General features: G+C 33.6%; 1 protein-coding gene across 10 annotated transcripts in view; it reads right to left on the bottom strand.

Annotated features, from left to right (window-relative positions):
* Positions 1-27,724, bottom strand: part of CEP290 (centrosomal protein 290) — a 56,307-nt gene that overhangs the window by 27,540 nt on the left and 1,043 nt on the right. For 4 of the 10 annotated variants that reach the window (XR_003921635.1, XM_030002763.1, XM_030002767.1 and 1 more), the window contains exons 2-30: positions 26,443-26,499; positions 25,698-25,819; positions 25,480-25,557; positions 24,628-24,697; positions 24,367-24,413; positions 23,845-23,988; positions 23,582-23,635; positions 22,765-22,785; positions 22,459-22,611; positions 21,903-22,085; positions 21,449-21,538; positions 21,251-21,373; positions 19,555-19,575; positions 19,282-19,405; positions 18,561-18,733; positions 17,877-18,039; positions 17,132-17,232; positions 16,952-17,039; positions 16,362-16,474; positions 13,509-13,593; positions 11,959-12,101; positions 11,247-11,411; positions 10,112-10,261; positions 8,998-9,113; positions 6,654-6,756; positions 3,659-3,889; positions 2,938-3,111; positions 1,264-1,375; positions 210-415 (exon numbers count right to left, since the gene is read on the bottom strand). Coding sequence is in view for 9 of the 10 variants with exons in the window: in XM_030002763.1 (XP_029858623.1) it covers positions 210-415; positions 1,264-1,375; positions 2,938-3,111; positions 3,659-3,889; positions 6,654-6,756; positions 8,998-9,113; positions 10,112-10,261; positions 11,247-11,411; positions 11,959-12,101; positions 13,509-13,593; positions 16,362-16,474; positions 16,952-17,039; positions 17,132-17,232; positions 17,877-18,039; positions 18,561-18,733; positions 19,282-19,405; positions 19,555-19,575; positions 21,251-21,373; positions 21,449-21,538; positions 21,903-22,085; positions 22,459-22,611; positions 22,765-22,785; positions 23,582-23,635; positions 23,845-23,988; positions 24,367-24,413; positions 24,628-24,697; positions 25,480-25,557; positions 25,698-25,819; positions 26,443-26,476 (3,387 nt within the window). In the remaining variant the exon portion in view is untranslated. Of the gene's footprint in view, positions 1-209; positions 416-1,263; positions 1,376-2,937; positions 3,112-3,658; positions 3,890-6,653; positions 6,757-8,997; positions 9,114-10,111; positions 10,262-11,246; positions 11,412-11,958; positions 12,102-13,508; positions 13,594-16,361; positions 16,475-16,951; positions 17,040-17,131; positions 17,233-17,876; positions 18,040-18,560; positions 18,734-19,281; positions 19,406-19,554; positions 19,576-21,250; positions 21,374-21,448; positions 21,539-21,902; positions 22,086-22,458; positions 22,612-22,764; positions 22,786-23,581; positions 23,636-23,844; positions 23,989-24,366; positions 24,414-24,627; positions 24,698-25,479; positions 25,558-25,697; positions 25,820-26,442; positions 26,500-27,724 lie in introns of those variants that run through there. The other 6 variants (XM_030002765.1, XM_030002770.1, XM_030002766.1 and 3 more) reach the window with 4 other exon arrangements.

The raw sequence follows: 27,724 nt of genomic DNA, 5'->3' as shown, positions 1-27,724 counted from the left end.
GTTTGAAATAAACTACTGACAAATTAATTAGTTATATTTTTTTACAAATGTCCTGCACATGCAAAATTGCAGCTCTTAAAGGCAGCTGTATTTTGTATCATAAGCTGATTTGCCAGTCGTGATACAGAATAGATTAATACTTTTTGAAAAGCTCAAAAATATACTTTTAAGATGCACCAAATTATGTCGCTAAATCTCAACAGATTTACCTCAGCGAATTTTGTTTCCAATTCAAAATTACGTTCTTCTATTTGCTTTACAGTATTCCGTAAATGTTCATACATTCGTTGCGAATGTTCTGCTCTCTGTCTTTCATTTAGTTCCTTCATTTCCAACATTGTGATTTTCTTAGAAATGGACAAAATCTCAGTGTTGGTTATTGCTTTTGTGGCCTTGTCCATGGCATTGTCATCCCCTACATTAAAAAAATATTTAAATTAGGGAATACACAAGCTGATTCAACTAATTTGCATCATGACACAGAACATGAGTTTTGCTTTTTCTCTGTCAGATAAACTTTATTGAAACACCTCCTGCATTACTTTTTTAAACTGGAGGCATGGTTATCCTGCCTTATTACATGTTTGAGAAATACCTAATTTGAATAAAGTATTATTATCAATTATAAATGGGTATATCTGCAACCATGGTTATTGAGACTGATAGCTATTTTCAATGTAGCCTTTCACTTTATCCTTAATTCAGCTGGTAAATCTTCAGGAAATTTAATTTAAGATCTGTAAAAGAAATAGATGTGGATGAGTTCTTCTTGAATAATGGGAATGTAAATTGTATACAAAGAAGCCCCAGCTATCAAGAAAAAATACTTAGTTGCAGAGCATGACACCAGGAAAAAGAAATCATTTTCCTGACAACCTATGAAATACTTTGGCTGACAATCAAGTTAGAACATATTGCACCTTATTAAAAAAAAAAAAAAAAAAAAAAAAAAAAAATCAGGTGATGTTGCTTTACAAGTTCCAGCTTTTAAGCCCTTGACCCAGTAACCCAAGAAAAGTCAACGTGGAACAGTTTCCAGAGGAAAATACCAAACGTGGTTTTGGTCAAACAGATAAATAAAATGAAACAAACAAATATAAAAATTCACCAAAAAAAATAAAGACTGTTAATGAAAGACACAAAATAGTTTTGACTTTTTTTGTTGTTGTTTTAAGATACATCAATTTTAGAACATTTTAAAATATTACTTTTAAACAGGACATAGCATTTGATTTTTAATGTTGCAATAACTTTCATACTTGCCTAGTTTAGTCATCTGTTCCCAAGCCTGTTCTACAGTGTGAAGTTTCTCTTTCGTAATCTCCAGTTCCTTGTTCAATAAATTTATCTGTGCTTTCAAGGATTCATTTTCACGCTGTATGACAAAAAAGTAACAACGTAACAGCAAACTACTTAACTGTAGCAGACTTGATGTTTAGTATCTATAAAATCTTTTAAATTAACAGATTTTACCTACGCACAACCCATAATCTACATACATGGCAACAGAAGAGCCTAAGTTTCCTCCTAAGTGTGAAAATGCTAGTCTTTGCTCTCTATGTTGTATCTCACTGTCAACTAGTATTACTGTGAATATTTATCAACAGTGACTGTGATTCCTAGAGTGTCTAGGATTAGATAAGAAATCTATGTTTGTCATACTAAACACCTCATTAACAGTGGCAAAGAACTTCTGGAGGATATTTCATCCTGCACAGGACACTTCATCTTGCACATAAATACATATTTGAGCATATGCTTCTTTTAGTTCTTTTAGGCGCCTAATATCATGCCAAACATTAGTTTTGTAAATGTTCTTTTACTTCTCCAAATAGAGACACAAATTTCCACATTAACCAGTAAAACAAATTGAATACTTCATATTAATTTTCAATTTCTAGTTTTCTAAACGCATTTTTAGTTTGCTATTGATAAATGATTCTCTAGCTCTATGAAATTGCTGAAATAGACAATGCAAATTTTCATACACACAAAATTTCATACAATAGAGAAGGAATCATTCTTTAGCTAACACAAATGCACCTACCTGTTCCCAAGCACACAAATTTAATAGTTCAGTAAGTTTACCCACCACATGTATCTAACCCTTGTCAACCACAGAAACCCAACAGACAAGAACACGACATGAGCTTTAACTACCGGTTAAACTACTGCTTTCTTGGACTATTATTTCTGACATAAATGAAAAGTGGGAGGTAGTAACGCATCTTTGAAGCCAGCTTCACAGCTCTTGAAAAGAAGCTCCCTCCTACATGAGAATAAAACTTCAAAGGAGTGTTTACATATTTGCAGTCCCTATGACATTTTGCAAACACACTGTGAACAATCTTTGGTTATTTACTTTTTTTATTGAAGTAAAATTCCAAAGGTTTACTGCCTTTTGGAACTGAACATTTCATTCTTGTAAGTCAGGAATTAGTAAGAGCACTTACTTTGAGAGAAAGCTTTGAAAGTGTTTACACTCATTCTACTTTCCTTATGACCTCCAAAACTGAGGATGATAGCAAATATTCCTTCTGCCAGCCTTGTTTTGGTAATCAAAGAACTAAAAACACTTTGTGAGGGAACATACTCAGAGCTTAACTTAAACAGCAAACAAACAAACAAAAAAACCAAACAACCAAACCCACCAAAACAATTAAACAAAATGCTTTTGTGTATGCCCATTGACACAAAATCTGGGACTTTGTGTATGTTTCTTAATCTACTGAAAATACCAGGTAAGCAAATTAAAATTTGATAGCAAGAGTAAGACTGCCTACAACATCTCTACAACCCACTATGGAACTGTTATAACCAGCAGTTCTAGCACTGGGACTTCTCTTCCATCTATTAAGTGAGGACAAAAACCAATGCAGAACAAATGTATAATGAGGTTTTTTTTCCCTTAGGGTTCAAACATAACGCAAACATTACCTCCATGTGTTCCATGTTTGTTGTCCGTTGGATGAGCAAGTTATCTTTTTGTAACATATCTCTGTATTTAGCAGTTAATGCATTATACTGCTTATTAGCCAGTTCTAGCTCAGACAATGGCACGCTACCATCCAATGCTTTTTGCAGAGCTGCAATCTTAAAGCTAGCCATTTCCTATGAAAATAATCAACACAATGTGTTACTAAGGTCTGCTAGATCTTTGAAAAATTACTCCACGGAAAAAGAATACCACTTAATATAATGCTTTAGAACACAATACAGGTTTATTTTACTAAATTACTGTCCATCTTTATAAATTACTTGCAATACACATTGACAAAATTTCTCTGGTATTCCAACTCTCTGGGTAATTTTATAAATAGTTGCTTCTCAGTCATAAGGCACTGTCAAAAACATATTTTATAAAGATGAGTTAATACAGGCCCTAGCAACCTGCAAGGCCAAAAAGTAAGATTTGATTTCATATGACGCTTTCAATAAAAAGAACTTGTTGAAGCAACTTCAGAAGGGGAAAACTGACAGGTTTCGTATTATGATGCTTATTTAAATACAAAGAAAGTTTTGACAATATTTATAACAGCATTTAACAAGCATTTGGGTAATGCATTCAAGAAACTAGTACTGCCTCCATTTAAAAAAAGTGTCTTTATTGCCAAATTGTAAAAATAAAAATGTGTACTATTACTACTATAAACCATACCTTGAATCGTTGCAAGTTTCCAATCTTCTCTACAACTGCAGTCTCCATATGTGTTATTTCACCCTTTAGTTTCTCATTTTCTTTTCTAAGATGCCGTTCCGTTTCAAGTAAAGTGGTATACTGCCTTGTTAGTGACCTTTCATTAACTCGTAAAACAGTTATTTTTCTATTATTTTCTGCAAGCACTTTTTTTGTTTCATCAGGATCCAGCTGAAGTGCACTAAGTAAATTCTGTAAAATTATTTTTTTAATAAGAACTTTGTACAGAAATATGGTAAAACTCAGCTATGTAGACAAGCTTTCTTGTACATTTTTTAATCTAGGTGTAACAATTCTGTTCAACTGTCTGAAATAATTTCTTTTTGCTAATAAAACATATACTCACACTCAACACATGCACGGGCATACAATATTCTATTATAACAAAAGAAAAAATTAAATCTTCAAAATCATTAGTTTCTGAGGAAAAGAAACTAAATACATCTCGCTGACTAACTGGAATTTTAGTTAGTGCTGAAATTTTCAAAATTTAGAATAAAAATAATTTTATGCGTTCATTGTCATCAGTCTTTCCCCCTTTTACTAGAATCAAAACAAATGTACTGGAACAATTTCCTAAACCAAAAAGAATCCCTATGGCTCCTAACAAACACTAATAACATCCTACTGTGAGGACCAAACCAGTATTTGTAGAGTAACCACAGGAAACATGTATGTTTGTGTGTATGTGTGCACACACATGTGTTTGCATGCATGTATAAATCTGAGGAGGGGCGGCAGGGGGAGAGGGAACTACAGCAACTCAAGTCGCAGAAGGCATGTGAGCTTTAGCTTTGCTGTCGCACACATCAGCTTGCCATGGAGACAGGGAGTAGAAATTGAAGCTGTAGAATCCCAGATTCCTATGAGACTAACGAAGAAAAGTGAGCAAGTAGCTAGAAAAAAACTCCAGAGTCCTGGAAGCCTGAAGCCATGAAAAAAATCTAGTTCTGTGACAACTGGCAAAGATTTGGCTTATGTGATCGAGAAGCCTTTTTTTTCTTAAGATTTTAAGAGCAAGCAACACATTTTCACTGATCATTCACAGTGAATTAATTTCAGAGAAACATTTAATCTGAAAATGTTCACCTAATTCTAATCAAAATTACATACTAACAAAAAATAACACTTAATAATAGTACATATTTCTTATCTTTAGATAGGATGTGTTTCTGGAAACAAAAGCTATTGGGAAACAGTAATTTCTTGAAACATCTCAGCAATACTTTGATAGCACTGCTAACATCATAAAACTCCATTATATTTTAAAGACATTTAAAAAAATAATCCCAGAAATATCTTAATCCTGCTACAATCTACTCCTGGGACTTTGGAAATGCAGAATAAGATACTGGACAGATTAAGTAAAATGGCACTCTATCTTTCTTTTGTTTTTTTTAAATATACAGTAGAAACATCTGCAAAACAATTTCAATTTCACTTTTCTGGAAATATATTTAGACTTCATTTCCTTAGGATACAATTATTTTGCAAATCAATTACAGTTATGAACATGGTTATAAGCAGGACCACATACCACTACAGTTACCACTCAGCAAAAGAAAAGGGTTAGAACTCAGCTGTCCAAACTTAGGCATCTGCAGTCATGTTCAACACCATGTGATGTCCTTGCCCTGTGTCTGCTTCTCTAAAAGGACATGTGTGTCCCACATGTCTTCTGTCGTATTTGGCAGCTTTTGGTATCTGCACAAAGACACCTGAAGCCATCTAAAATTGCACTATGTCTGTGATTAGGTGCCTGCATCAATTCCAGGAACTTTTAAATACCACCTTCTTAAAAAGTTATTTTTCAGTTTTCTTAATAGAATATTGAATTCAGTCTTGGTGGAAGTAAATCAAAATAGAAAGATGAATTTTGTTTCCTGTTTTTGTGAAACACTGATACACATACAGTAACAGGTATACATAAATAAGGTGTAATTCAAAGTAATAACCTTAATTCTTAGTATAAATTAATGTGTTTTCCATGGGGGTGCCTGCACTGTTCCTCCTCCCAATCAAACAGCCTGGATAACAACTGCCATTAAGAGAGCAGCGTGAGTGTAAATAGTGTGTGTGAACAGAATACCTGAGACTGTCTGAGGGGGCATTTGCTCAAAACTGATAATGTTAAAGAGAAAGATGGCCATCAACGAGATTGAATAGTAACCATAAAATTAGAGATTTGAAATAAAGAAGTAGTCAGCTTGAAAATTAGTATAAAAGAAGCATGAAAACTTCTAACAGCGGGGGCAGAGAGAGTTATAATGCAGCACTCTTAACCTAGTTCAGCTTCAGAAGTTTCCCCACCGTCCCTGCAGATGTGAGTGCCCCCTCCCTGCTGCACGCCACGAGCCTCGGCACTACGGCTAATGGGCTGGAGGTACCCAGTGCCACAAGCAGGCACCCACACCTCGGGTGCGCGTATGTGACCTCCTGGGGCGATTTCTCACCAGCGCACGGATTAGCAGACTGCAGGGAGGCACACGGGTACACGTAACACCAGAGCACCCCACACGGACACACACCAGAGCACCCCACACGGACACAGCACCCCGGAGCACACACGGGGGGGGGGGGGGGGGGTGTATGTGTGTGTGTGTGTGTGTGTGTATAGGAAAGGGAGGATGTGGATGTGTGGGATGAGAAATATTTGGGATTAATTCCTGAATGGTGCTTAGAGATTTTTAGGTCTACAGTAACATTTTGTATGTGCCTTAATATTGGGATCTACCGTTTGTATTGTTGATACTGATTCTGCATGTATAGTTCACTGATTGCTAGTTATTTACATTCCACTAATAAATCAATAAACCACTTCCCTTCTGATTTGATTTGAATTGAGCAGTTTTTCCCTGCAACATTTTCCCCATCTAACAAATTACAGTATTGTATTAAACCCTCTGTTCTGTGTATTAAAACCTTTTTGAAAAATGAAAGCAACAAAATTACTTACAGAATATGCCTTTATTTTTGTAGCATCCTGTTCTTTTTGCTCTTCTAGCTTTTTCTTTTCCTCTTTCATATCTTCTGATTCTTTCTGCCAGCTTTCCTTTTGACTAAAAGAGTAATTAAATATTTTCATTTAGAATAATGAAAGACTTGATGATTTTTAAAACTGTAACTGAAACAGCAACCCTGAAATATTGCAGACCAAGATACTTATTTTTAGCAGTAACGTAATTTGAAAACGACATTATAAATTGTAGATGGATTCCTGAAAAACTATCCCCTCTGTTTAGGCTGCAGCTGGTTTAATGATGAAAATAATTCTTGAGTTAAAGTGTGTTATCTCTTCTTCACGTGTGTACTATAGTGCAGAGATAGAGATGCCCTACTCCCCAAAAATATACACACATGGGATTTAATCTGCTTTAAATTACACACGTGTATTTCAAGTTATTTTCTTGCATGTGTCTTTGTAAAAATAGGTGAAGTTTAGAACTTTGCAAATAAAAACATTTCCACTTTTGAGTACCTCTCTGGAAACGGCAGGTCTCCCTTTTATAGGAAGGGACACAAAAATCATACCACTGGTACTTACCATGCTGTGAGTCTGGAAACGGGCCTTTTATTTTTGAAGCAGACTAGGCCCAGCAGATTTCAGCAGATATTCACAACTGTGCCCAATAATTTGGCTGATAAGATTTAGAGCTAGATAAAATGGCTTGACAAATAATTAATGTCTCTTTCCATAACCGTTTCCTTTGCATGAAGCATTTGCACATTCATTAGCTAAGAGAGACAACTTGCAAGGGGAACAAGGCTTCTGCAGTTTCTGAGAGACAGAATACCTAAGTTGATTTTGAAGTATTTTTAATTCATCATATAGAACGGTACAGTATCATAAGGAAAAGATTACTTGCTCATCCTGTGAGAATTCCCCACAGCATAGTAGCTAGCTTTTTCTTTAAAAGATGTTGGTCCAAATTTCCCTCAGGAAGGGGACAGAATTAAACTTAGGTTTCCCATATCCAAATTCTGCATTAGAGGTCAGACTTCTAAAGAACAGGGCAGGCAATGGCTGTAATATTCCTCAATTTTTTCAATCATTTTGCAAATCCCTCCTTCTATTACATTCATTTTATTTCAAATGCATAAAGGACAGAATTTCCCACCATAGTTTTTCTATTTTAGTGAAAAAGAAACAAAAACATAAAAAGATTCAACTTCACTTTGGCCCAAACTAGTCTCCTCTATCTACTTTTATTCATTTATTTGGAAACAAAAAAAGACTGTGAACTGTTTATACATGTTTAATAAGGAAGTTTCTATAGACTGTATAGGATAGTTTAGGCTAGTTTAAACAAATAATCAAGGGTATTTCAGAAGTAGTATTTTGTCTTCAAAAGGATTTCTTAGTTTCTTCCATAATGGAAGAAAATGGAGGAAAAGGAAAGAAAATGCTCTAAAAGTGAGTCTTTATAGGATGCCAAGTCAAAGAATCCCCTCCCCTATCTTCAATCTGTAACAGGTTTGGAGAAGGAGCCTTGAATCATCATCTTATCCCTGTCATTGGAGATCTCTAATCTAGTAGTAAATGAGATAGTATATTATAGCCTTTAATATTTTCAAAAAGCTATAATTGCTAAAACAGAGATAATGTTATCTAGGAAGTCTTAACTGATTCAAAGAACAAAAAGAAGGTCCTAAGAGGTGAAACACCCTTATTCCAAAAGCCATCCAGCGACTGTTCATTCCAATCCAAAGATAAAGAGGACACAACTAACAGTCTGTTAACCGAAGAACCCAAATCACCAATATTCATCCCTACGCGCCTAACAGATAAAAATCCTGGATTTTTGACCATAAGAAAAATTTTCTAGAAATTAGGTTCAATGAAGCATATAAAGGAACAAAGAGTCTGAAAGAAAACCAACTATGAAGTCCCGATGATCTGAAACTTTGAAACAGAGATCTGTGCGACTGTATTTGGATAACAGGTTTTTTTTTTTCCACTCAGAAAAACTGTTAGGACCCATACTTGAAAGCAAAAGAAAATGAGACTGAAGACTCCATAATACCAGATTCTAATAAAATACAAGATATCAGAGGCAGAAAGCACAATGTAATCCTCATTATAAAGTATGCAATATGAAAAGAGTCCATCAGAAAATGCTTTTGTAAGAGTTTTCTGAATCTTTACAGGACTAAAGAAAATATACGGAGTCCATATCCAAGAGTAGCTGCATTTATGACATTAACCAAAGAACTACTTCAACACAGCAGCAAATCTTCTATTCAGAGTTATTAAACATTTAGATAGTTGAACTTTCGTAATTCAGAAAAGAGAACAATACCTTTGATATTCTTTATACAGTAAGCCTTGTTGATGACGAATTACTGCAAATTTTCGCTTGTAGTCCTCTACTGCATCTTCTAGTTGTTTAAGTAACTGTTCTTTATTTTCCAGTTCCTAGTGATTATTTTCCAAATAAAAATATTGAAGTGATTAACACAGGTTTTAAACATGAAGGGATTAATGAAAATGCCAGTTGTCCCTTGTATTTTCACAATAGATGCTTCTGTCATGAACTGTGTGAACTGCAGGTATGAAAAGTGTATTTTCTTTAGAAGGAACAGATGAAAAAAAGTGCAATAAACTTTGGCATTCGTATTAATAGGTGTGAAACAGTGCATTATTGCACTGTGGATTACAGCCCTCAAAGTTCAAAACACCGTGACGTTGCTACCACACACAGAATACTAACTGAACGTCTAACTGGAAAGCAATGTTTACTTCTCATGTTCCCAAATACTCTTCTACTATCATATACAGTTGAAAAATATTGTCTAATCAACAAAAGTGATCAAAGACAGAACAAAATAATATAATAATAATAAAAAGGTAAGTTTTTTTCACTCCAGTTCTGAGAGTCAAATCTTCTTTACTATATGCTTGTCTGCTATGCTTTCCATGGGAATCACTGGCTTTGGTTTCAACGTATTTATGCCTCTGTTTACAAATGTTGACATATTTTTGACAAATAATGGAATGAATATTCATATGGTAAATAAATAGAGACCTTTGCTGTATAGAGAAAAACTGTTCAAGTAGGATTTGCACTTGCAGACTCAGGTGTGGAATCCTGACAGCAGTAAGAAAGAATTTCTCATAGAGAGTGCAACTGTAGAAGTAGGAGCGGGCAAATATTTAGATCAAAATTCAGATTTAAAACAAAAAAATCTACATTGTTGTCAAAAATTTAATTAAGTATTACCTTCCAGGCTTACAACACAGCAAAATACTTACAGCTTTAAAAAAACAGAATAGCCCAAAGAATTTACTGGATGTCAGAACTTCAAGATAGCTTTAGAGAGTTCTCCCATGTCCATACCTGGCATAGTACTAGATTTTGGAGGAATTAGCTATATGTTACAAATATTCTTGACATCAAGGTGTAAATGAGTTACCTGTATAAGACGTATTAAATATTCATTCAGAGAATTAATCATATTAACACTTGAAGGAACCATTCCTTCTGGAAGATTCACTGTTCGGAAGACAATATTGGCACCTTCTGACTGACGTAATAAGCAAATTTCATTTTTCAGTTGTGCAATCTAAAGAAAAGAAACAAAACCATAAAGAAGTAGCTCTTGCTATTCAATTAAAAAAAAAAAAGATGGAAAATATATTGTTTTCCTGTGCTACATCAGTTGTTATTAACAACTTAATTCACTTCCACTTACATTCTAAAGCTTTCAAACACTCTTTAACGTAACCTTTTTAAAATGCTGTCATTCCATAAATCATTAAATGCATAATATCTTAAGCCAAATTTATCAAATGACTCCAGCAATCAGGGCAGCTTCACATACCAAGGATTCACCACAGTTTTATTCCAAATTATTTAAAGCACAGTGCATTTCTATTCCTTTTAAAAAGATGGAAATTTTGGAAAGAATTATTGCAGTGGTTACTTGATGGTTTATTCTAAACAAATCTTTGCTGTTTCATTTAACTTCTTAAAAGCTCTCTGGTTCTCTGTTCTAACTGTACATAAAACACTATTTTAGAATATTAGTTACTGGCAAATCTTTTTGCATCACCAAAGCTGTTCTAATGGGCAAATTTAAATTTCGCTTCTGGTAAGGTTAATATTCCATTCCTCATTTTTGCCCTGGAAGAAGCATTCCACAGAATCAATTGTACAACTTAAAACAAGAGACAGGATTTTAGAGAATAATTCATCATTTTAAAACACTTCATCTCTATTACTTATTTATAAAACAAATGCAAGACTAGTGGCTTTTTGAAGAAAGAAATCTGTGAGCTTTTTTGGGCACAGCTCTCCCCAAAAGATAGGCACGCTTGCTGTTTAACACAATAGGCTATTCCAAGGATACAGTAACATTAAGAAGAGTAAGATTTGAACTTAAAATGGACAAATTGGTAGATTCAATACATAAACTTAATTAAGATTTGTATAATTACACTCTTCATATAAGCTAAATTCAATATCTTATAGACTGTGTGGTTTGTTCTAACTTATCAGCGCAGCCACTTTTCAAGTACAAAATAAATCGTATAAAGTAAATTGTATACCTTTTCATTTGCATTTGCCAGCTGATTAGAGAAAGTGCTTGCCTCCTTCTGAGTCTCTTTCAATTCCTGTCTTAATTCTTCATTTCGCCCTGTAAGCTGGTCAACCTGAGCTTTCAAGTGCACACTAGCATCAAAGATTCCCTCTGAATTCTTTGACTCCATTGCCTAATGCAGTAAATATTTAATTAGCAAAACAGAGAAAAAGTGCAGAAAAGCTTTGTTCTACATGAAATTAGCAAAAAGCATGAAACTGTAACATTTTAGCATCTACTTATCAGTTTCCTGATGGTATATTTGCCATAGACTGCTATTTAAATGGTTAAATTTTCCTGTAAAAACACTGATTTTTTTTTGTAAGATGTTTGAATAAAGAATTTTTCTTAAAACATTTCCTGCAGGTCCCATAGAGATAAAAGACATGCAAATGAACTTTTACCTAAGCTTTATGACTGGGACAATAAACTTGTCAAAGACAGTTTTATACTATCCAGCTGAAGAAATTTTTTTTTTTTTTAATTTTTATTGGCAATCTCTTGTTGCTGTATATTTTTAATTCGCATTTTTAAAGAGGTATCACACTATGTACTCCTACTTGTAACTATGGAACCATATGTATAAGGAAGCTACTATTTAATTATACAATAATTGAGGAGGAAAAAAAAAAGCCTGTAAATCCTATAAAGCTAAACAGTACTTCAGAAAGCAAGCTTACATTAACTAAACGTTCCAGACTAGGGATTATTAAGGCTGTTTCTTCTCCCTTCACACTAGGATCCTTCTGCATTTCCTTGACAGCTTGCAATATTTCTTTCATTCCTTGTTCAAGTTGTTTATTCTCTTCTGATAATTCTTTTACTAATAAATAAAATTGTAATAAAAATTGTAAATGCATCTAAAAGCACTAAAAATATGAGTTAAGGTTTCCTAGGACATTTCATCATAATGCTTGTTGATTTGATATATAAAAAGAATGTTCATATTATATATAGACATAACCAATTAGGAAGTTAAAAGTAGAGCTGCTAGGAACATCCAGAGAGTGTATTTTGCTGGACAAATACCAAGAAAACAATAATGAAATGCTTCATGGGAACACATTTGACTTTATTGAACCTTCCAGTCGTCAAAGTTTCCTGCCACTTTTTTCACTTCTTTAGTAGCCTGTCTGACTGGCTTTCACAAATCCAGAAACTTGCTATCTTGGAAATGTGTTGGTGTAAAAATGAAGTATACAGGAATTGCCTGAATTCCTGCTGCAGACTGCGAAAAAAGAACATTTAAATTATTTGTCTGTAATAAGGACTCTCAAGACATACAATTTTCCTGCCACCATTAATTTCTCGGTGGAATTCCAGAGTTTCTGGCACAGGGCAAGAAGTCTGGAAACTTTAAAAAAACAACAAACCTGTCAGTACATTCTCTGCATCTTAACAATATGGCTAACTGTCCTGAAGACCCAGAAGTGAACTGCAAAACTTGGAGCAGTTTGAGCAGTTTCACCAAGTCTATTTTGAAAAGTCAAAAAGAATTTTTAGAACTCACATTCTCTGGGAAAAAATTAAGATTCTTGTCTAAAGGAATTAGCATTATTTTTATTTCAGAGTTTGCAAGCAGTGCACTTCAGCTAACATACATATATACATAAGCAGCAAGCGGGTTTGCTCCCCAACACTTCCTTGGAGCCAGAAAAGCACTACAATTACACAAGTAACTTGTATAATTGTTGTAACTGGGATCACTCACAGACTTAAAACCCTTTTTAGGTCTGATTCAGGAAGGAAAAACATAAGAGATCCTAGTTTAATGTATTTAGTATGAATAAACTATGTTTCAGGTATGATCACTAATTTAAGTTTAAAATTAGCAACACTATATACGTATTTATACACATGCATACAAAAGATATACACTAATATAAACACAAAACTTAAAAAAAAAAGTCATTAATGAGAATTCAAAGAAATTCCAATTCGATAAATGCCATTTACATTCATTGTTTTGTAATCATTGTGTTCACACCTGGACCAATTCACAACCATAATTTCCACAGTTCAGAATTGTATCAGAATGATTGTATAATAACCTTCTACGTACACAGCAAATTCTATCATTTTGAAAGATACCAAAGTAAACTGCATTTAAAACAGAAACTGTGAAGTCAGATATTTGTGGTCACAGTCACAGAAACAGAACAACTAAACAAGCAAACTGTCTGCAGGTACCTGATAGTATTTCCTAGCTTTAAAACAGGTTGCAACTTACATTTAGATTGAAATTTGACTATTACAGTCCTGTTCTTCTCCAAATCTCTCTCTCTCACACTTAATTCATTTGCAAGATACTCATTCTAAAGAAAAGAACAAAGACAACTCAAAAATTGTAATTTAGGAATTCTGGTATTAGAATTTTCACTAAGACTGTGGTTAAATGAGAATAAATGCCTGAAAATATTGCTAATCCGTATATATTCAACAGTGAAATTACAGTGTGTAAACCAAAATGAGCATGTTATATAGAAGGCAACAATCAAAGAAATAGCCTCATCTTCGCAGCAACAAAATTATCAGGAAAAAGTTATTTAAACCATGAATAAACTTTATATAAATATTTATCCTGTTTTGTTTTTTTTAAAGCCTTGTACTACCTGCACTGCCTGGCTTCTGCATCTTTCAAGGTTTAATTCTATATAACTATTTAGCATACTCTTGATCAACAAATCTCTGGATATCTGCTCATTCTAAAAAAACCCAACAGTAAGTTATTAGTATAGGATTCTATCTTCATTTGTATACCAAAAAAAATTATATTTCAAGGACTTTTCTTCCGCAATGTAACAAAACCCACTTCTTTTCTACTGAAAATACAATTAGTAGGCATTACTCATTCCACGGCTTGGCTAACACAGCAGTTTAAGAGAAATCACAACAGCAAAGCATACTTCTGTAGCATGGAAAAACTGTTGTACAATTGAAAAAAAGTCTGATATATATATATTATTCTTTCCATTGATCAATTACATAGCTCAATGGACTCAACAGAAATGCCACCAGCTCCAAAACGTTTCAGTTAAAGATAGGAAAGACCTATTTGCTTATCTTACACATTGTAACCATGATGTTTCCTCATCACATTCTTAGATGGTTTCTCCCAGACAAAAAATACACAGATTCTAATTTTAGCAATCTAATGTTCTAATCCCAGCCTTTTTTCAAATTTGGAGCATGCCTTCATGAAAATTTCCCAGTCCACATATGAGTCTCCTGCCTGAAATGCAAGAGCAACAGAGATGAATTCACTGGAAGAATTACACAAGGCGCGCCCGATGTAACACTGTCTAGGGAAACGTGTATTCTTGGGTCAGGCATCAGCTGGAACGGCCTGGTACGGACCAAAAGTCTGAGAGACTCCGAGGGACTGGCTTGATCCATGCCCCGAATGCATCTCTAGCAACCAAAGCAATGTTCTCCACTTTACAGAAAACTAACATAGCATTTCAAGGTACCAATTTAGGAAGCTACCTGTGAATAATTTTTTTACATGATTTATCATGTGAATAAAAGAAAACACAGCAAGCATCCTGAAATCAACCCGTTCTTTCACTGATTATAAAAAGTTTTCAAAATCCTTTTGAGAACCTAAAAGATTTTATCATTAGAGATAATTTTAATAAATAATGGAATTTTTAATTGGAAATCTTTTTTTCTGAAAAGATATACATTATCTTTGTTAGTTGGCATGGAAATGGATAAAAGGATAGAAGAACCAACTCAGGAACTTCTTAGATGTTTCCCAGAAGGAAAGGCCATTCTTATTCTAAAAATCTAACTTTACACCTCTGTTCTCCCTGGAGGTAGGAGACATCCTCTAGTCAAATAACATATGTCTTTTAACAGAAACCTCATCTTCTATCTTTCATACCAAAGGACTGATTCAGTCCCTACTTCATTAAACTAATGCTTGTAAATTACCATTTGTATTTCTCTGTATTTATTTAAAACAATTTTTAAATTCTATTAGAACTATCCTTTATAGCTTTAATTAATAAAGATGAAAGTAAACTAACACATCTTTATTATTTGAATTTATCTTCTTAATAACTGCAACAGATATAAACATACACATACTATAAAGGTGTCTCACCTGTGATCTAAGAAGGGCTAATTCTCTCCTCAATTGCTCTATGAGATTTTCAACAGGATCTACCTGACCTGAGCGTTCTGATTCTGCATTTTCAAGTCCACTTTCCAAGGTTTTTACTTGCAACAATTCTGTTAGGCATTTCTTTCCTTCTCTGTCTTCTTGAAAGGAACTTAAATCAGAAAACTTTACTTGCAAATAGTCTTGCTTATCCTTCAATGTCATCATTTGTGTTTTGTGCATTAAGGGCTTTCCAAGAGCAGATGCACAAGAAATCAGAGATTTATTGCCGAGAGAGTGTCCTGGGCAAAAATCTTCCTGACTTTTTTGGTCTGAATTAGAAGTTATGGACACTTGATTCTGAAAAGATGGTTTGTTTCTGTAATTTTGGTTATTTGCCTCTGAGGTCTGACATGCTTGCTGATAAGCAGAAAACAAACCTGTGTGGTCTGATTTTAAGTCCTTTGACATCTCTCTATTGTCTGTATAATCTGTTATCCCTGATGACTGTGCAAATTGTAGCTCTGGTGATACGAAAAGATCGTTTATAGTAAGAGTTTCAGAATTACAGTTGTCATTAACTAGTTGCCACTCTGTCACAAGTTTTGAACCTAAATGAACTAAAGAAGTATTTCTATTTTTTTCCAAGTCATATAAATTCTCAAGTGTGCCAGAAGTTCTTCCACGTAGCTTTCCCACAGCCTTACTGTTTTCAGCTATATATTTCTCTGACTTCAACAGTCTAACTGATGCTTCTCTATCTGCAAGTGTGTTTCTCCCTTCCACGTTACACGAGCTGCTAGCCTATATTCACAAAAAATATAGAATACTCATTAGTCTCCTAAAAAAAATTACAAATTATTTCTTGATTTTTTAAGAATCTGGACAAATATTTGAACACATATTTACAAAATAACATTATTTTTATTTTGAAAGAGAAATACAATAAATGTTTATGAACTTGCTTTATGAACATACCTTTGCTTTTACTTCAGCAATATCATGTCTGTTCAAGAAATCCAACTTCCTCTTATTCATTCCCTTCTCTTCAGTAAAGCTATCAGTTATCTGCACATCACCAGCACCCAAGCCTAATTGCAAGTAAATGTACAAGTAAAAAACGATTATGAACTTTTAATTGGTCTCCAAGCAAGGGAATATATGCCATTTAGTATATCTGAGTTCTAGTTTTCTACCTGCAAAGTAAGGAGCTGTAAACCTTTCCATTTGAGCACATTATGCTTCCCTGGGTGGCACAGAATTGAAATTTTAAGATTTTTGAAACACATACATTATATAGATTTACTGGAAGTCATGGCAAGATCATCCTGCAAGCCAAGAACTGCAAGCCAATGACACAACTCTCAGTGATGCATTACTAGCCATCTCAAGTCAAAAAGCTACTGGGCTGTAAGACTACAGAATATAAAACCACTCACCTCCTTCTACAGATTCAATGAAATGTATTTAGCCTTGTAATGTAAACAACAAATAAATATAACGGAGCTATATTAATAAGTATAGACAGCATGTTTTTGAAAGGATAGTTTATAATAAAAAAACCCTACCTATTGTTGCAACACTTCTTCCTTTCTCCTGAGCCAACTTACGAACCTGTTTTTTCAGTTCAATTCTTTCCTCTTCTAGTCTTTCAATCTGCATATTATTATGCACAGATCAGTATTTCATTTTGTTCAAATACATTTTTATTATGTAGCTCTTACACAAACCCAGGATTTTTCACTTGCCTCTTGCAAAAGAATCTGATTTTCAGCTCTGTATTGCTGCTGCTTCAGGGCTTTGCTGTTTCTGAGGTCACTTAAATCAATCATTGTCCTTGCCTCAAGACCTAAAACACAGTATATGCTGTATAATTATTCATTAAGGAGGAACATTAATGTTAGTAATCGTTACAATGCAGTTAATTTAAATAAGAACATACTCAAATAGAATTAAAAAAATACGTTGATAGTTGAATATATATATGTATTCCTTTATATGTATACACATCTTATACTCCCTGTATAATAACACCAGAAGAAAGCACAGTTTTACTTCAGTTACTCAAAACCCAAAATGCAATAAAATGCCACCTAAAATTAACTGTATTTATGTTTAGATTCTTTTATGTAAAAATAAGCCTGTCCAAAGTTTTCTCTGTGTTTTTCAGACTAGCATTACAACCTCAGTATCTTATGGTTTCCAAATACCCTATTATGAAATTAAGCAGTGTACAGTCAAAGAGGAACCAAAATTAAAAAAGCACTACAAAACCTATTCTCCTACTTTCTTCAGTCAAAAAAATCTGTAAGCCAAGTTAGGCAAGTACATTCATGCAGTTTGTCCTAACTAACTAAAACTACTTGCAAATATTAGCAGAATATACAAAATTATTCCCAAGTAGTTATTTGGTATAGTAAAAGATTTCCATGATATAATGTTATTTCAATTCTTACACAACAAATAATCGAAAACGTAACAGATATAGCATACCTAAGCGCTCTCTGAGTTCTTCATTTTCATCAAGAAAATCATTTATTTTAAGTTCAAGTTTATTGACTTCCTTAATTAATGTTTCGATCTCATGATCTCGTATTTTGATTTGCTTTTTTAAATCTTTTATTTCGGCAACAGCCTCTTCCAAACCATATATTCCCTGTAAAAACCCAAATGGAAGTAAAATCAAAACAATGAACAGAAGATGTAAGAAAATAAATTATGAATCTTTCATCATTACACAGATAAGGAAAATGCTTTGCAACCTGTATCATTCTTCTGCACTATGTTTAGTGAAAAAAGTTACTGAATAAAAATCAGATCCCACAAATCTGTTTTTTGACTACAGGAGAGCAGTCTCTGCTTATTTCAAAATTTAGTCCTCTTACTACATGATCCTTCGAAGACTTTTATCTTGAGTGTTCAATTACTGTTCAATGGACTTCAGAAGCCGATACGAATATGTTAAAACTGACAACTTGTAAAAATTGTAAAGGATGGCTAACAAGTTGCATGCAATGACCACTAAATGTTACTATGAAAGAAAATTTAAAAAACAAAACAGCATCAGAAGTCATTCATTTAATTTCTAATCAGAACACAGTTAATAAAAAATGGAAGGACAAAATGATCTCCTAAAAATATGATCAAATACCCTGTCCACTCTGACAAATTGTTTACCAGTTCATAGCTTCTCATTCGTTTCAGAGCCTCAACGAGCTCTTTGTCCTTTTCTCTAGCATCTGCTTCTGCTAATTCTGCTGATTTCTCAGCCTCCTTGGTTCTCTCTTCTAGCATTTTTAACTTTTCTTGCATATCCCCAATACGATTCTGCTGAGCAAGAGATGAGTGACCTGGAAAGAAAAACCTTGATCTGTTTACAATTCAACTGGGAATTCTTGCTGTCAGCCATTAAGCAAGAAACAAACACTTCAGATGATGTTATAAAGGAGACCTTAATTTTCTGCTCTTTTTAATTAAGTAATTACAAAAGACTACATATAAGAGCTTTTTTTTTTTTTTTCCCCCCAGTTGCTCACTCAAACAATATTTATAAGTAAGTGCATGGAAGGGACATCAGAATTTATTCTGAATTGCATGCTACTACTCATTTGCAATTCTTGATAGAGCTGAGACCTTGCATGTTATACTCTAACCCTTAAAGACCAGGTATAGTTTTACTAGGCACTGTATTACCCATAAAGCCCACCAAAGTACTGTGAATAAATTTAAACTCTTCATGAATGTTCGATAAACGTAAATGAACAAAAACAATTAGAGACTAATATTACTCAAATACTCCAAATATTTTTCTGTATTTCTAGAGAATAAAGACTGCACAGTAAACTTGTTGTTTCTTACTTTCCTTTCCATAAACATTAAAATAAAATGGTCATGTTACCTGTATCTTTTTGGAGATCATTTTTTAATTCCTCAATAACAAATGCATTTTGTTCCATTTCTTTGGTATACTGTTCAACTTGCTCAGTAAGCAATCTTATCTGAGCATCTCGCTCTTGCACACCCTACACACACAAAAAAAAAAGAAACTCCATTAGAGAATTCTTCTTTACTGACAGGCAGGCTACCAATATAGAACACCACACAGTAAATGAAGAAATTAAAAGTATCTAATACAACACAATTTATAGAACATCAAATATACTGTACTTACAATATAGAGTTCAGATATTATCTAGAAGTTGGGTATATAAAGGCAAAGCAGGAAAAATAAAAGAAAGAGTAAAAATAAAGCATTCAAACACACACAAAAAAGTAGTATTTTACTATATCAATTTTATATGGACCGGTTCTCTAAGAGTTCGCCAATATATGATGAAAAGTTTCAGATGATATGGGTTTCTTACAGCTTCCTCATAAAAAATTGCCAGTGGGAACCAAGAGATACAAGTTCAAGATTGGGAGGACTAACAATCCATCATACATTACACCCGTATTGCAGACTGCCTTTCAGCAAATCATCCAACTTTTAAAAATTCACATCACACCTTGTTTTGCATGCATATACAACCATAAGTACACACAGACTGCGAAAGTGACTTCTATTTATATTGTACTATTTCTGTGCTTATACATGAATTTTAGAAATATCACAGACAGCTTAATGTTATTTTTTCTGTGACAAAAGAAAAAAGAGGAAAAAGATAAAAAAGAGACTTGCAAAAAAATTACAGAAAGTAATTATAATGTAAAAATGTCAAGAGTTGCTGACCTTACTTTATACCAATATTATGAAAAATAAAAACTCAGGCTTTCTTAGGGGACAAATATAACCACATTTCAAATCTAAAGGTAAAGAGCTTAGCAAAGCTGTAAGAAGCTAAACATAACCCCTCAGAATGTAAACAGAAACTGAACTTTACCAAGCTCAGTCCATTTTGAGTTAAAACACAGTGCAGTAACTTGATTTAACTTTTAAGTGTCTGCTTTAAAAATATGCTTATTTCCACAAAACTGTTGAAAATGTCATGCTAATGATGGTTATCCATAAAAGCAACTCCTGCAGCCATCTAGTCAGCTAAAACCAGACTCTACAACTACTTATCAAAGTTACTTTCAGCTGCCGCCGTATGATCATCAGAGGCTGATTTGTACTTCAGTTTTGTTTTTCTTCTCCTGAGAGGCTATCTGTTCCTAGTTTTGGAAGACTGCACAAATACATCTCACCATACTGCTCAGTCTAAAAATGTCATGACACATTTACTTAAAAAACTTGAAGCAAGGCAGGAAATCATCCTGGTATACAGCAGGCTTTCCAGAATGCATATTTCAGGCTTCCTAATGGGCCACATTATTTATTTATTTATTCTTTTTATGTTTTTCAAGAAAGTGGGGAAATTCAAAATCATAAAAGAACTATGTAATTTTGCGTGAATATGAGACATACTTAAATTCAGCTAGCTCTATCATGGGCTGAACCACTGACTTAATGTATGGCATCAGGTGAGACAAAGAAACACAGAAAATTAAACACTAGGTAAGACTTCCTTTACTAACAAAGTTAGAGGACAGAAATTAAGCTATAATTTAAAAACATTAAATTATGGATGCTTAGATGTTAAAGCAATCACTCTACTAACAGCTAGAAAAGATAAATATGAAAGTAACAGAACCAAATACCTACAGCATCCATGCCAACAGTTCATACGTGCAGCAAGAGAAGTTTCCTTCGTGCGCTGTCTATTAAGCTAATTTTGTAGTGGAATGAATCAACCTGTCTCATAATTCTCAAGCATAAGTAATACATATTCTGGTATTTGTAAACTGTGAAAGGCTAAATAATTATTTGGTCACTAGCATATTCAGTGAATGGTAATTTCTATCTGTGTAATTTCTCACATAGACTGTACCTGCTGAAGGGCCAGTATATTGCTCTTGTCTACATCAAGTTGGGCCATTTTCACTTTCTCTTTCATGTTAAACAACATTTGCTGATACTCTAGGAGTTCATCATCTTTTGAAGCTAAGATTTTCTGAAAAGAAGATAAAATACCATCAGAACACTTGAAATAATTCCTAAAAATAATAAAAAAGTATTAAAAAAGTACCTTCCATTCCTCAACTTTTGCATTTACAGCTGCCATGAGTGGATCATCCTCCTCATTCTTTGCTTTCAGCTGGTCTGAAAGCTCCTGAACCTAGAAATGCCATTTGGATGAACATCATATCACAAAAAATGTTTTGCTTAAGCAATGTGTATGTACAAACACGCTACATCAAGCACATACAACTTAACAGATTAGCATTACAGCAGCAAGAGAAGGTCATGACTCTTAAGAACAGCATGACTAACATTTTGTACAAAAAAGAATTTGTGATCTGCAGTCAAGTTTTAAAATTTGCACCAAATTTAAAGACCACACTACTTTTAGAGAGTGTTATTTCAATAGACCGTGTGTTTTTAACTGGATATGTTGAATGTTTTTTAATTTAAGCTAAAATATGAAAATACAGTATAAAGCTAAAATAAAATTACAGTCAATAATATGAGTCAGTTCTTACTTGAAATTTGTACTGTTCTTTCTCTTTTCTTAACTGATCGATAACAATATCAGATTGTTGCACAATTAGTTTCATTCTGTTATATTCATCAGTCATCTTCTCCATTTCTTGCACTGATTCCTCAAGATTCTTCCTCATTTCTTGGTTTTGAATGTCTAACTTCTCATTAGCTTCAGTCAAATTCTGCAAAATTAAAGAAAAAGTTGCTTTTAAAAAGAGCACATCTTAATACCTGAATAAGCAGTAATTGATAGCTACCTTAAATGCAAGCCTTGAAAGTCTTAACATAAAATTAGCACAGAAGAGTATTTCACCTCTAGATCATCAATTTCAACAAATCCTAACAGCAAATAAAAGACACATCTCCCATTGCCAGTAACTTCATTACCTCACCTCTTCCAGATTCACAGATGCAGAGAATATGCATCACAGAACCCAACTTCATTACGAATTCCCTTACTCCACATGACTTGATCAGTAAATTGACGTAGCTTTGTGAAAAACACTACCGCCAGTAATAGTCTAATAAATATTCAATAGTATGCATAGATTTTACCTGAATTTCATCCAAATACTGGACAAGCTCAAAGTTCTTTTTGGACAACTGCGATCTGTAATCAGAATCCTCTCCTCTTCGTAATAGAATTGTTTCTTTTTGAGACTCTATTTGCCTCTGATAGTCAACTACATCCTGACGCAATTGTTCATTCTGCAGAGAGAGCAATCCAAACTTAAATCTGTTTTGAAGAGTTGAAGACAAAGTTGCTGCTTTTCTAGCAATCTAACACAACAAGCTAAGACAGTCAAAAACTGTCTGAATTCCTACAGTCTGCTTTTAAAAAAAACAACTTAGAAGCCTCACCTTTTTCTTTATGCATTTTTTCTTCAGATTAAAAAGGAGAGAACAAGACCAAGAGAACAAAGCATGAAACATATTAGAAATTATCCTTGCTTTAGGAAGACTAAATAGAAATCAACATAGAGACAAAATAAAATATTTTTTTCTATATACCCATGCATGCATGTACATGCCTACACACACATACGTAAAAGGGCATTCTGCGGAATGCTTCTCAAGGTTTCCCCCCAGGACATTAATTTAACTTTTGCTGTCTGTTTTATTCTCTCAGACGCCAAGATTACAGGTATTAAAAGCTCTAAAACATGCATTTTTTCCTAAAAACAGATAGAAAAAAAATGTTTGACAAGAATGATTAAAAAAAAATTCCTAATAATAAAGAATGTTAACTCTACTTTTGCATTTACTGTTATAGTACTTTTGGCTTTTTATAATTTTATTTTAACCAATCAGACAATCTTAGCAAAGGCAGCAAGCATAAACCACATCCTTTCTAATATCCACCAAATCTACTTGTCAATAGTATTTAAGAAAAATACTAAAAATTCAAAACACAAAATCCAGACAAAATTAATGCACTATGTAAATTCAAATGTAGACACCTCGTGACCTCAATTAACTAAGCTTCATTGGAGCAGACGTACTATATATTTGCTAAATGTGATTAAAATTCCATATTCTCTTTGTACCAGTAACCAGGAAACATTCTAAAACAGAATTAAACATCATGCCGCTCCAAAGATTATAAATACAGAAAGCTAATAATGTATTTATACATAAAGTTAAAAATACAGTAAATCAGCAGTAATTCTTTACTAACCTCTCTCCTTAATCTGATGTTTTCATTTTCGGCATCTTCATTTCGAAGAGCAAGCTAGAACGACAGGGAAAACCTTTATACGTATCACTAACAACACAAACTATGAAAACAAAGAACTCCAGAAACAAAACAGAAAACGAATGCACAGCAGTCCTATTTAATCAGTGGGGTTTTTTTAATTTCAGAGGCCCTTTTCAGAACAGCGACTTTTCAAAAGATGTGCCAGACCAGCTTTCAGAGATGTCAGGCTAGGTCCTTCTTACCTGTTCATTCGCTTTCTTCTCTTTTTCCAACTCTTTTTCTGTATCTGTTAACTGTCTCTCTTTTTGTTCTAATTGTTTTTCCAGTTGGCGGATCTCATCACGCAAAAAACGAGTATCACGACCACCAGCAGATCTTTGTGCCGTCTTAAGAGCATTAAAATAACATTATAAATATAGTACAGTTCTACAAAATAGAAAGAACTAAAAAACCAAAGCTGATGCTAAGACTAACGTTCCTAATGTTGACGAACAGCAACAGGAAGGGCTCACTAGCTTGTTTCAACAAAAACCAGAAATCTCTAAAAACAAATGGGATTAATTCAAGCATAAAAAAAAATTCATTGTATATACAGGTCTTTGCAAACCTGACGCTTGTGAATATTCAAAAGCCAATACAAAATACTAGCTAAAATGTAGGGCTATTACATCTCTTTACTAGATTAGAATACTAGTCTAAAAATCCTCATTTAAAAAAAAAACACCAAACAGGACTCTATAAACTAACAAAATTTTAAAACATACCTCTAATTCTTTTTGAAGTTTCATCACCTTTGTTTTAAACTGATTTTCTGTTAAAACAGAACAGATATAGTGAATTACCCAAGAAGGTAAAAGTACATAAAACAACAATGGTTAACCTTAGTCTTTAAATATTTGGCTTTACTGAAGCAATTGACTTCAGAGCAGTTGGTATTTTATTCAGTTCCCTAAACTTAAAAAAAACCACAGTTAAAAAATACATTTAACAAATCATTCAGGATCAGCATAAAAAGGCTTGCTTACCACATTTGGCTTGCTCTTCCCCAGCTTTTTCAACTTCTTCTAGTGCCAGCTCTACCTCTTGAGCTTTCATCTGGGAAAAAAAGTATAGTAAACAAAGAAGAAATATTTATTACTAACATAAATTAAAAGATTGTTCCATAGACCTCATGTTTAAAGTGATGAAAACATTTACAAAAGAATATCGATTTTCTCTCTTTAAACAAATGAAGCCGCTCCCATTTTTCCCCATACTGACAATTAAGAAGTTCAGATTGTTGAAATAACTTCTTTAGTAATTTATTCCACAGGGCTACCTAAACGTTCAAAAGCATACTGCTGAGAATTAAAAACAGTAAAAAAGCCTCTCTAAAACCAATGTACTAACCTATGCTGCTGTTATTTCTTGCTTTCAGTACATTTATGAGTAAATACAAGAAAGTATGATAGATTTATAGGATCAGTTTTAGGATGGCAGTGTTTCTTCACTCATGGTGACATTTTTATTTACTCTAAAACATCAACCTACCACAAAAACTTCTATTGAAATTAAAATCGTTACCAATAGCTTAAAACATCTAATGAATTTTTGAGATATTTGTTTGTATTTTCCATCTACAAAACTAAGGCTCCTTAACTATATAACTATGTTAGGCCTATTCACTTCCAACTGCTACATGCCATAATCCCAACAGCTGCAAGCAGATACTCTGATGTAAGCACACATTTAGCATATAAATGCTCTTAGGAGCAACCAGTGTTTTCAATGCAGGAATAGGAAAAGAAAAAAAAAAAAGACAGTAATGATGCTTTCATTTAAACAAAAAATAAACAAATGCATTTGCAGAATTGTAGAAAGTGAGGATTAATACAAACCTTCAATAGCGACTGAGTGATTTTAAAAAGATGTATCAGCTGTTCCTGAGTTTGAGTTTTTAAGTCTTTCCCATCAACCTGAGGAAAGAGACAACAATGTTTTTATACAAACATCAATGAAATCCACAAAATAAATCATTTATGTATGCGAAGAACCAGAGACAGTTTAGGGAAGAATGTATAACAAAACTCTTATGTTCTGTTTTCCCCTTGAATACCTTGGACATGCTCTCCAGCAACCTTTCCGCTAGTTCCTCTTGACGAGGCAGAGCATCTGGATCAACTTTCATAAGCTTCTTCCAATCTAAAATGGGTGCCATACTGAATTTATAATTTTTTCCTGGAACAAAAATTAAAATAACAATTATCAGACATTATCAGTGCCAATCAATTTTATGTCAAATGATTTAAAGGAGGCTGGCCACTGAACCACACGAGATTATTCTAATAATGGTTATCGATTTTGTAACATTGATTAACATTGTGTTCACATTTTGGTCTCCTGCAAACAAGATGACTATAGTAAAACTGTTTTTTCTTTAAGTTAAAATTTACATCATGCATACTCAATGAATTTCTGACACTAACAGTGAAGATCAGGACACATGTGAAACCTCTATTTTAACTTTAATATCCCTATTTTCCTTCCCACCTCTCAATGCAGTATTTTTATGTTAACAATCAAACACAATCAGATGTCCTTTGAACCAGCCCTTGTAGGATAAACATCTCTGTAGAGTCACAAAATCATTATTTCTAATATTTAAAACACAACCAACACCTGCTTTAGTTTGATACTATGAGTATCCACTTCTTGACATTAATTTCTAAGATATTAAACTCTTGTATTAAATATCCTTTCCTTTTGATTAGAATATTTGAGTTGATAAAGGACAGTAAACAGCCTGGAAACTGACAAAAATCGGGTCAGAAAGTGGTGCAAAGTTTTGTTCTGCTGCTTACCTACTGGTTGCTGTGGGCCACAGTGGCTTCTCATATACCTGAAAGTCAAAGCCGTATCTGAAAAGGCAGAAGGGATTGGAAGTCTTGGATTATTCTATTCTCTGCGCTGTCTCTAGCCTTTATTATCAGTATTTCAAAAAAAATAGTTTCTGCCAAGTTTAAAACAGAACATTTTTTAATCTACTTTTTGCCCTGAATTATGAATATGGCACAAATAGTTAAGAAAATTAAGAAAGAAATAAAACTAACTAGAATATTAAATTCATTATTATTCAAAAAAAACTAATGACACAGCAGGGATACATATTTTATAGGAAAAAAAATAAAGCTCAATCAATAACCGTAACAATGGTCTATGCTAAGCATGATATTTTGAGATCTGTTCCATCATGCACCCTCTTCATCATTCAGCAGTTTAAAGACTCAACAGCTGCAAGTTCCTTCCTTAATGGAAGGCTGAACTGGTATTACTTTCCTCCAAAATATGCCTAAGCAGTCTGAAAGAAGAGCTCTAAGACTTTGAAATCCAGCTGTATGCTTAAGGGAGGACAAAAATCAAACTTCCCTCATCTTTTCTGAATACACGAACTACTTAAGAGGTCCCCTGTATTTACCATTTCTTCAGTGTTTGCTAAGTGTTTTAGAAAACATGCATTCCATATAATGCATGACTTTATAAGAATGACATATATACATTTTTGCTTTTCTGCTTTGTCATAGTAAAGGAAAATATGAGAAAATCACATGCAGGCGCATATATACTGATCTTGGCACTCTTTCAGTTAATTGAATACTACTTGATTTCATTAACATACTTAAGGGTTGTTTTTTTTAAAACATTAATTTTTTCTTAAACAATGAGATGTAGGAATTATGGGTATGAAATGCCCAACAATCAAAACTATTCTGAAGGCAAATACACAACCTTACTACTGTCAATCTTTTCCTACCTTCCATCTTCCAAATCTCTTTTTCTCTTAACTTATAAAACCACGTCTTAAGAAAGTATCAGTCCTAGAATTTTACCCAAAAGTAGAGATATCTGTACATAAAGAAAATAATCCAACTTGTTGGGAGACCAGCTGTAGTAAGGTGCAGGGGGCACAACCTAAGCATATAGTATGTTCCACAGTATGTACATACTTAAGGACAATAAGAGAGAAATCATTTAATTGAAGAGTTTTCCATCATAAAGTTTAGTTGATCCCTTGTCCTCAACTAAAACCTGTGCTTTTAGTTGACAGATGATCTGTGTGGTGAAACACTGAGATCATGGCTCTAC

This window comes from Aquila chrysaetos, chromosome 26 (assembly GCF_900496995.4).
Source record: "Aquila chrysaetos chrysaetos chromosome 26, bAquChr1.4, whole genome shotgun sequence".
NCBI lineage: Eukaryota > Metazoa > Chordata > Aves > Accipitriformes > Accipitridae > Aquila > Aquila chrysaetos.
The sequence above is the reverse complement of the archived record's forward strand: the minus strand, read 5'-3'. Positions and strand labels throughout refer to the sequence as shown.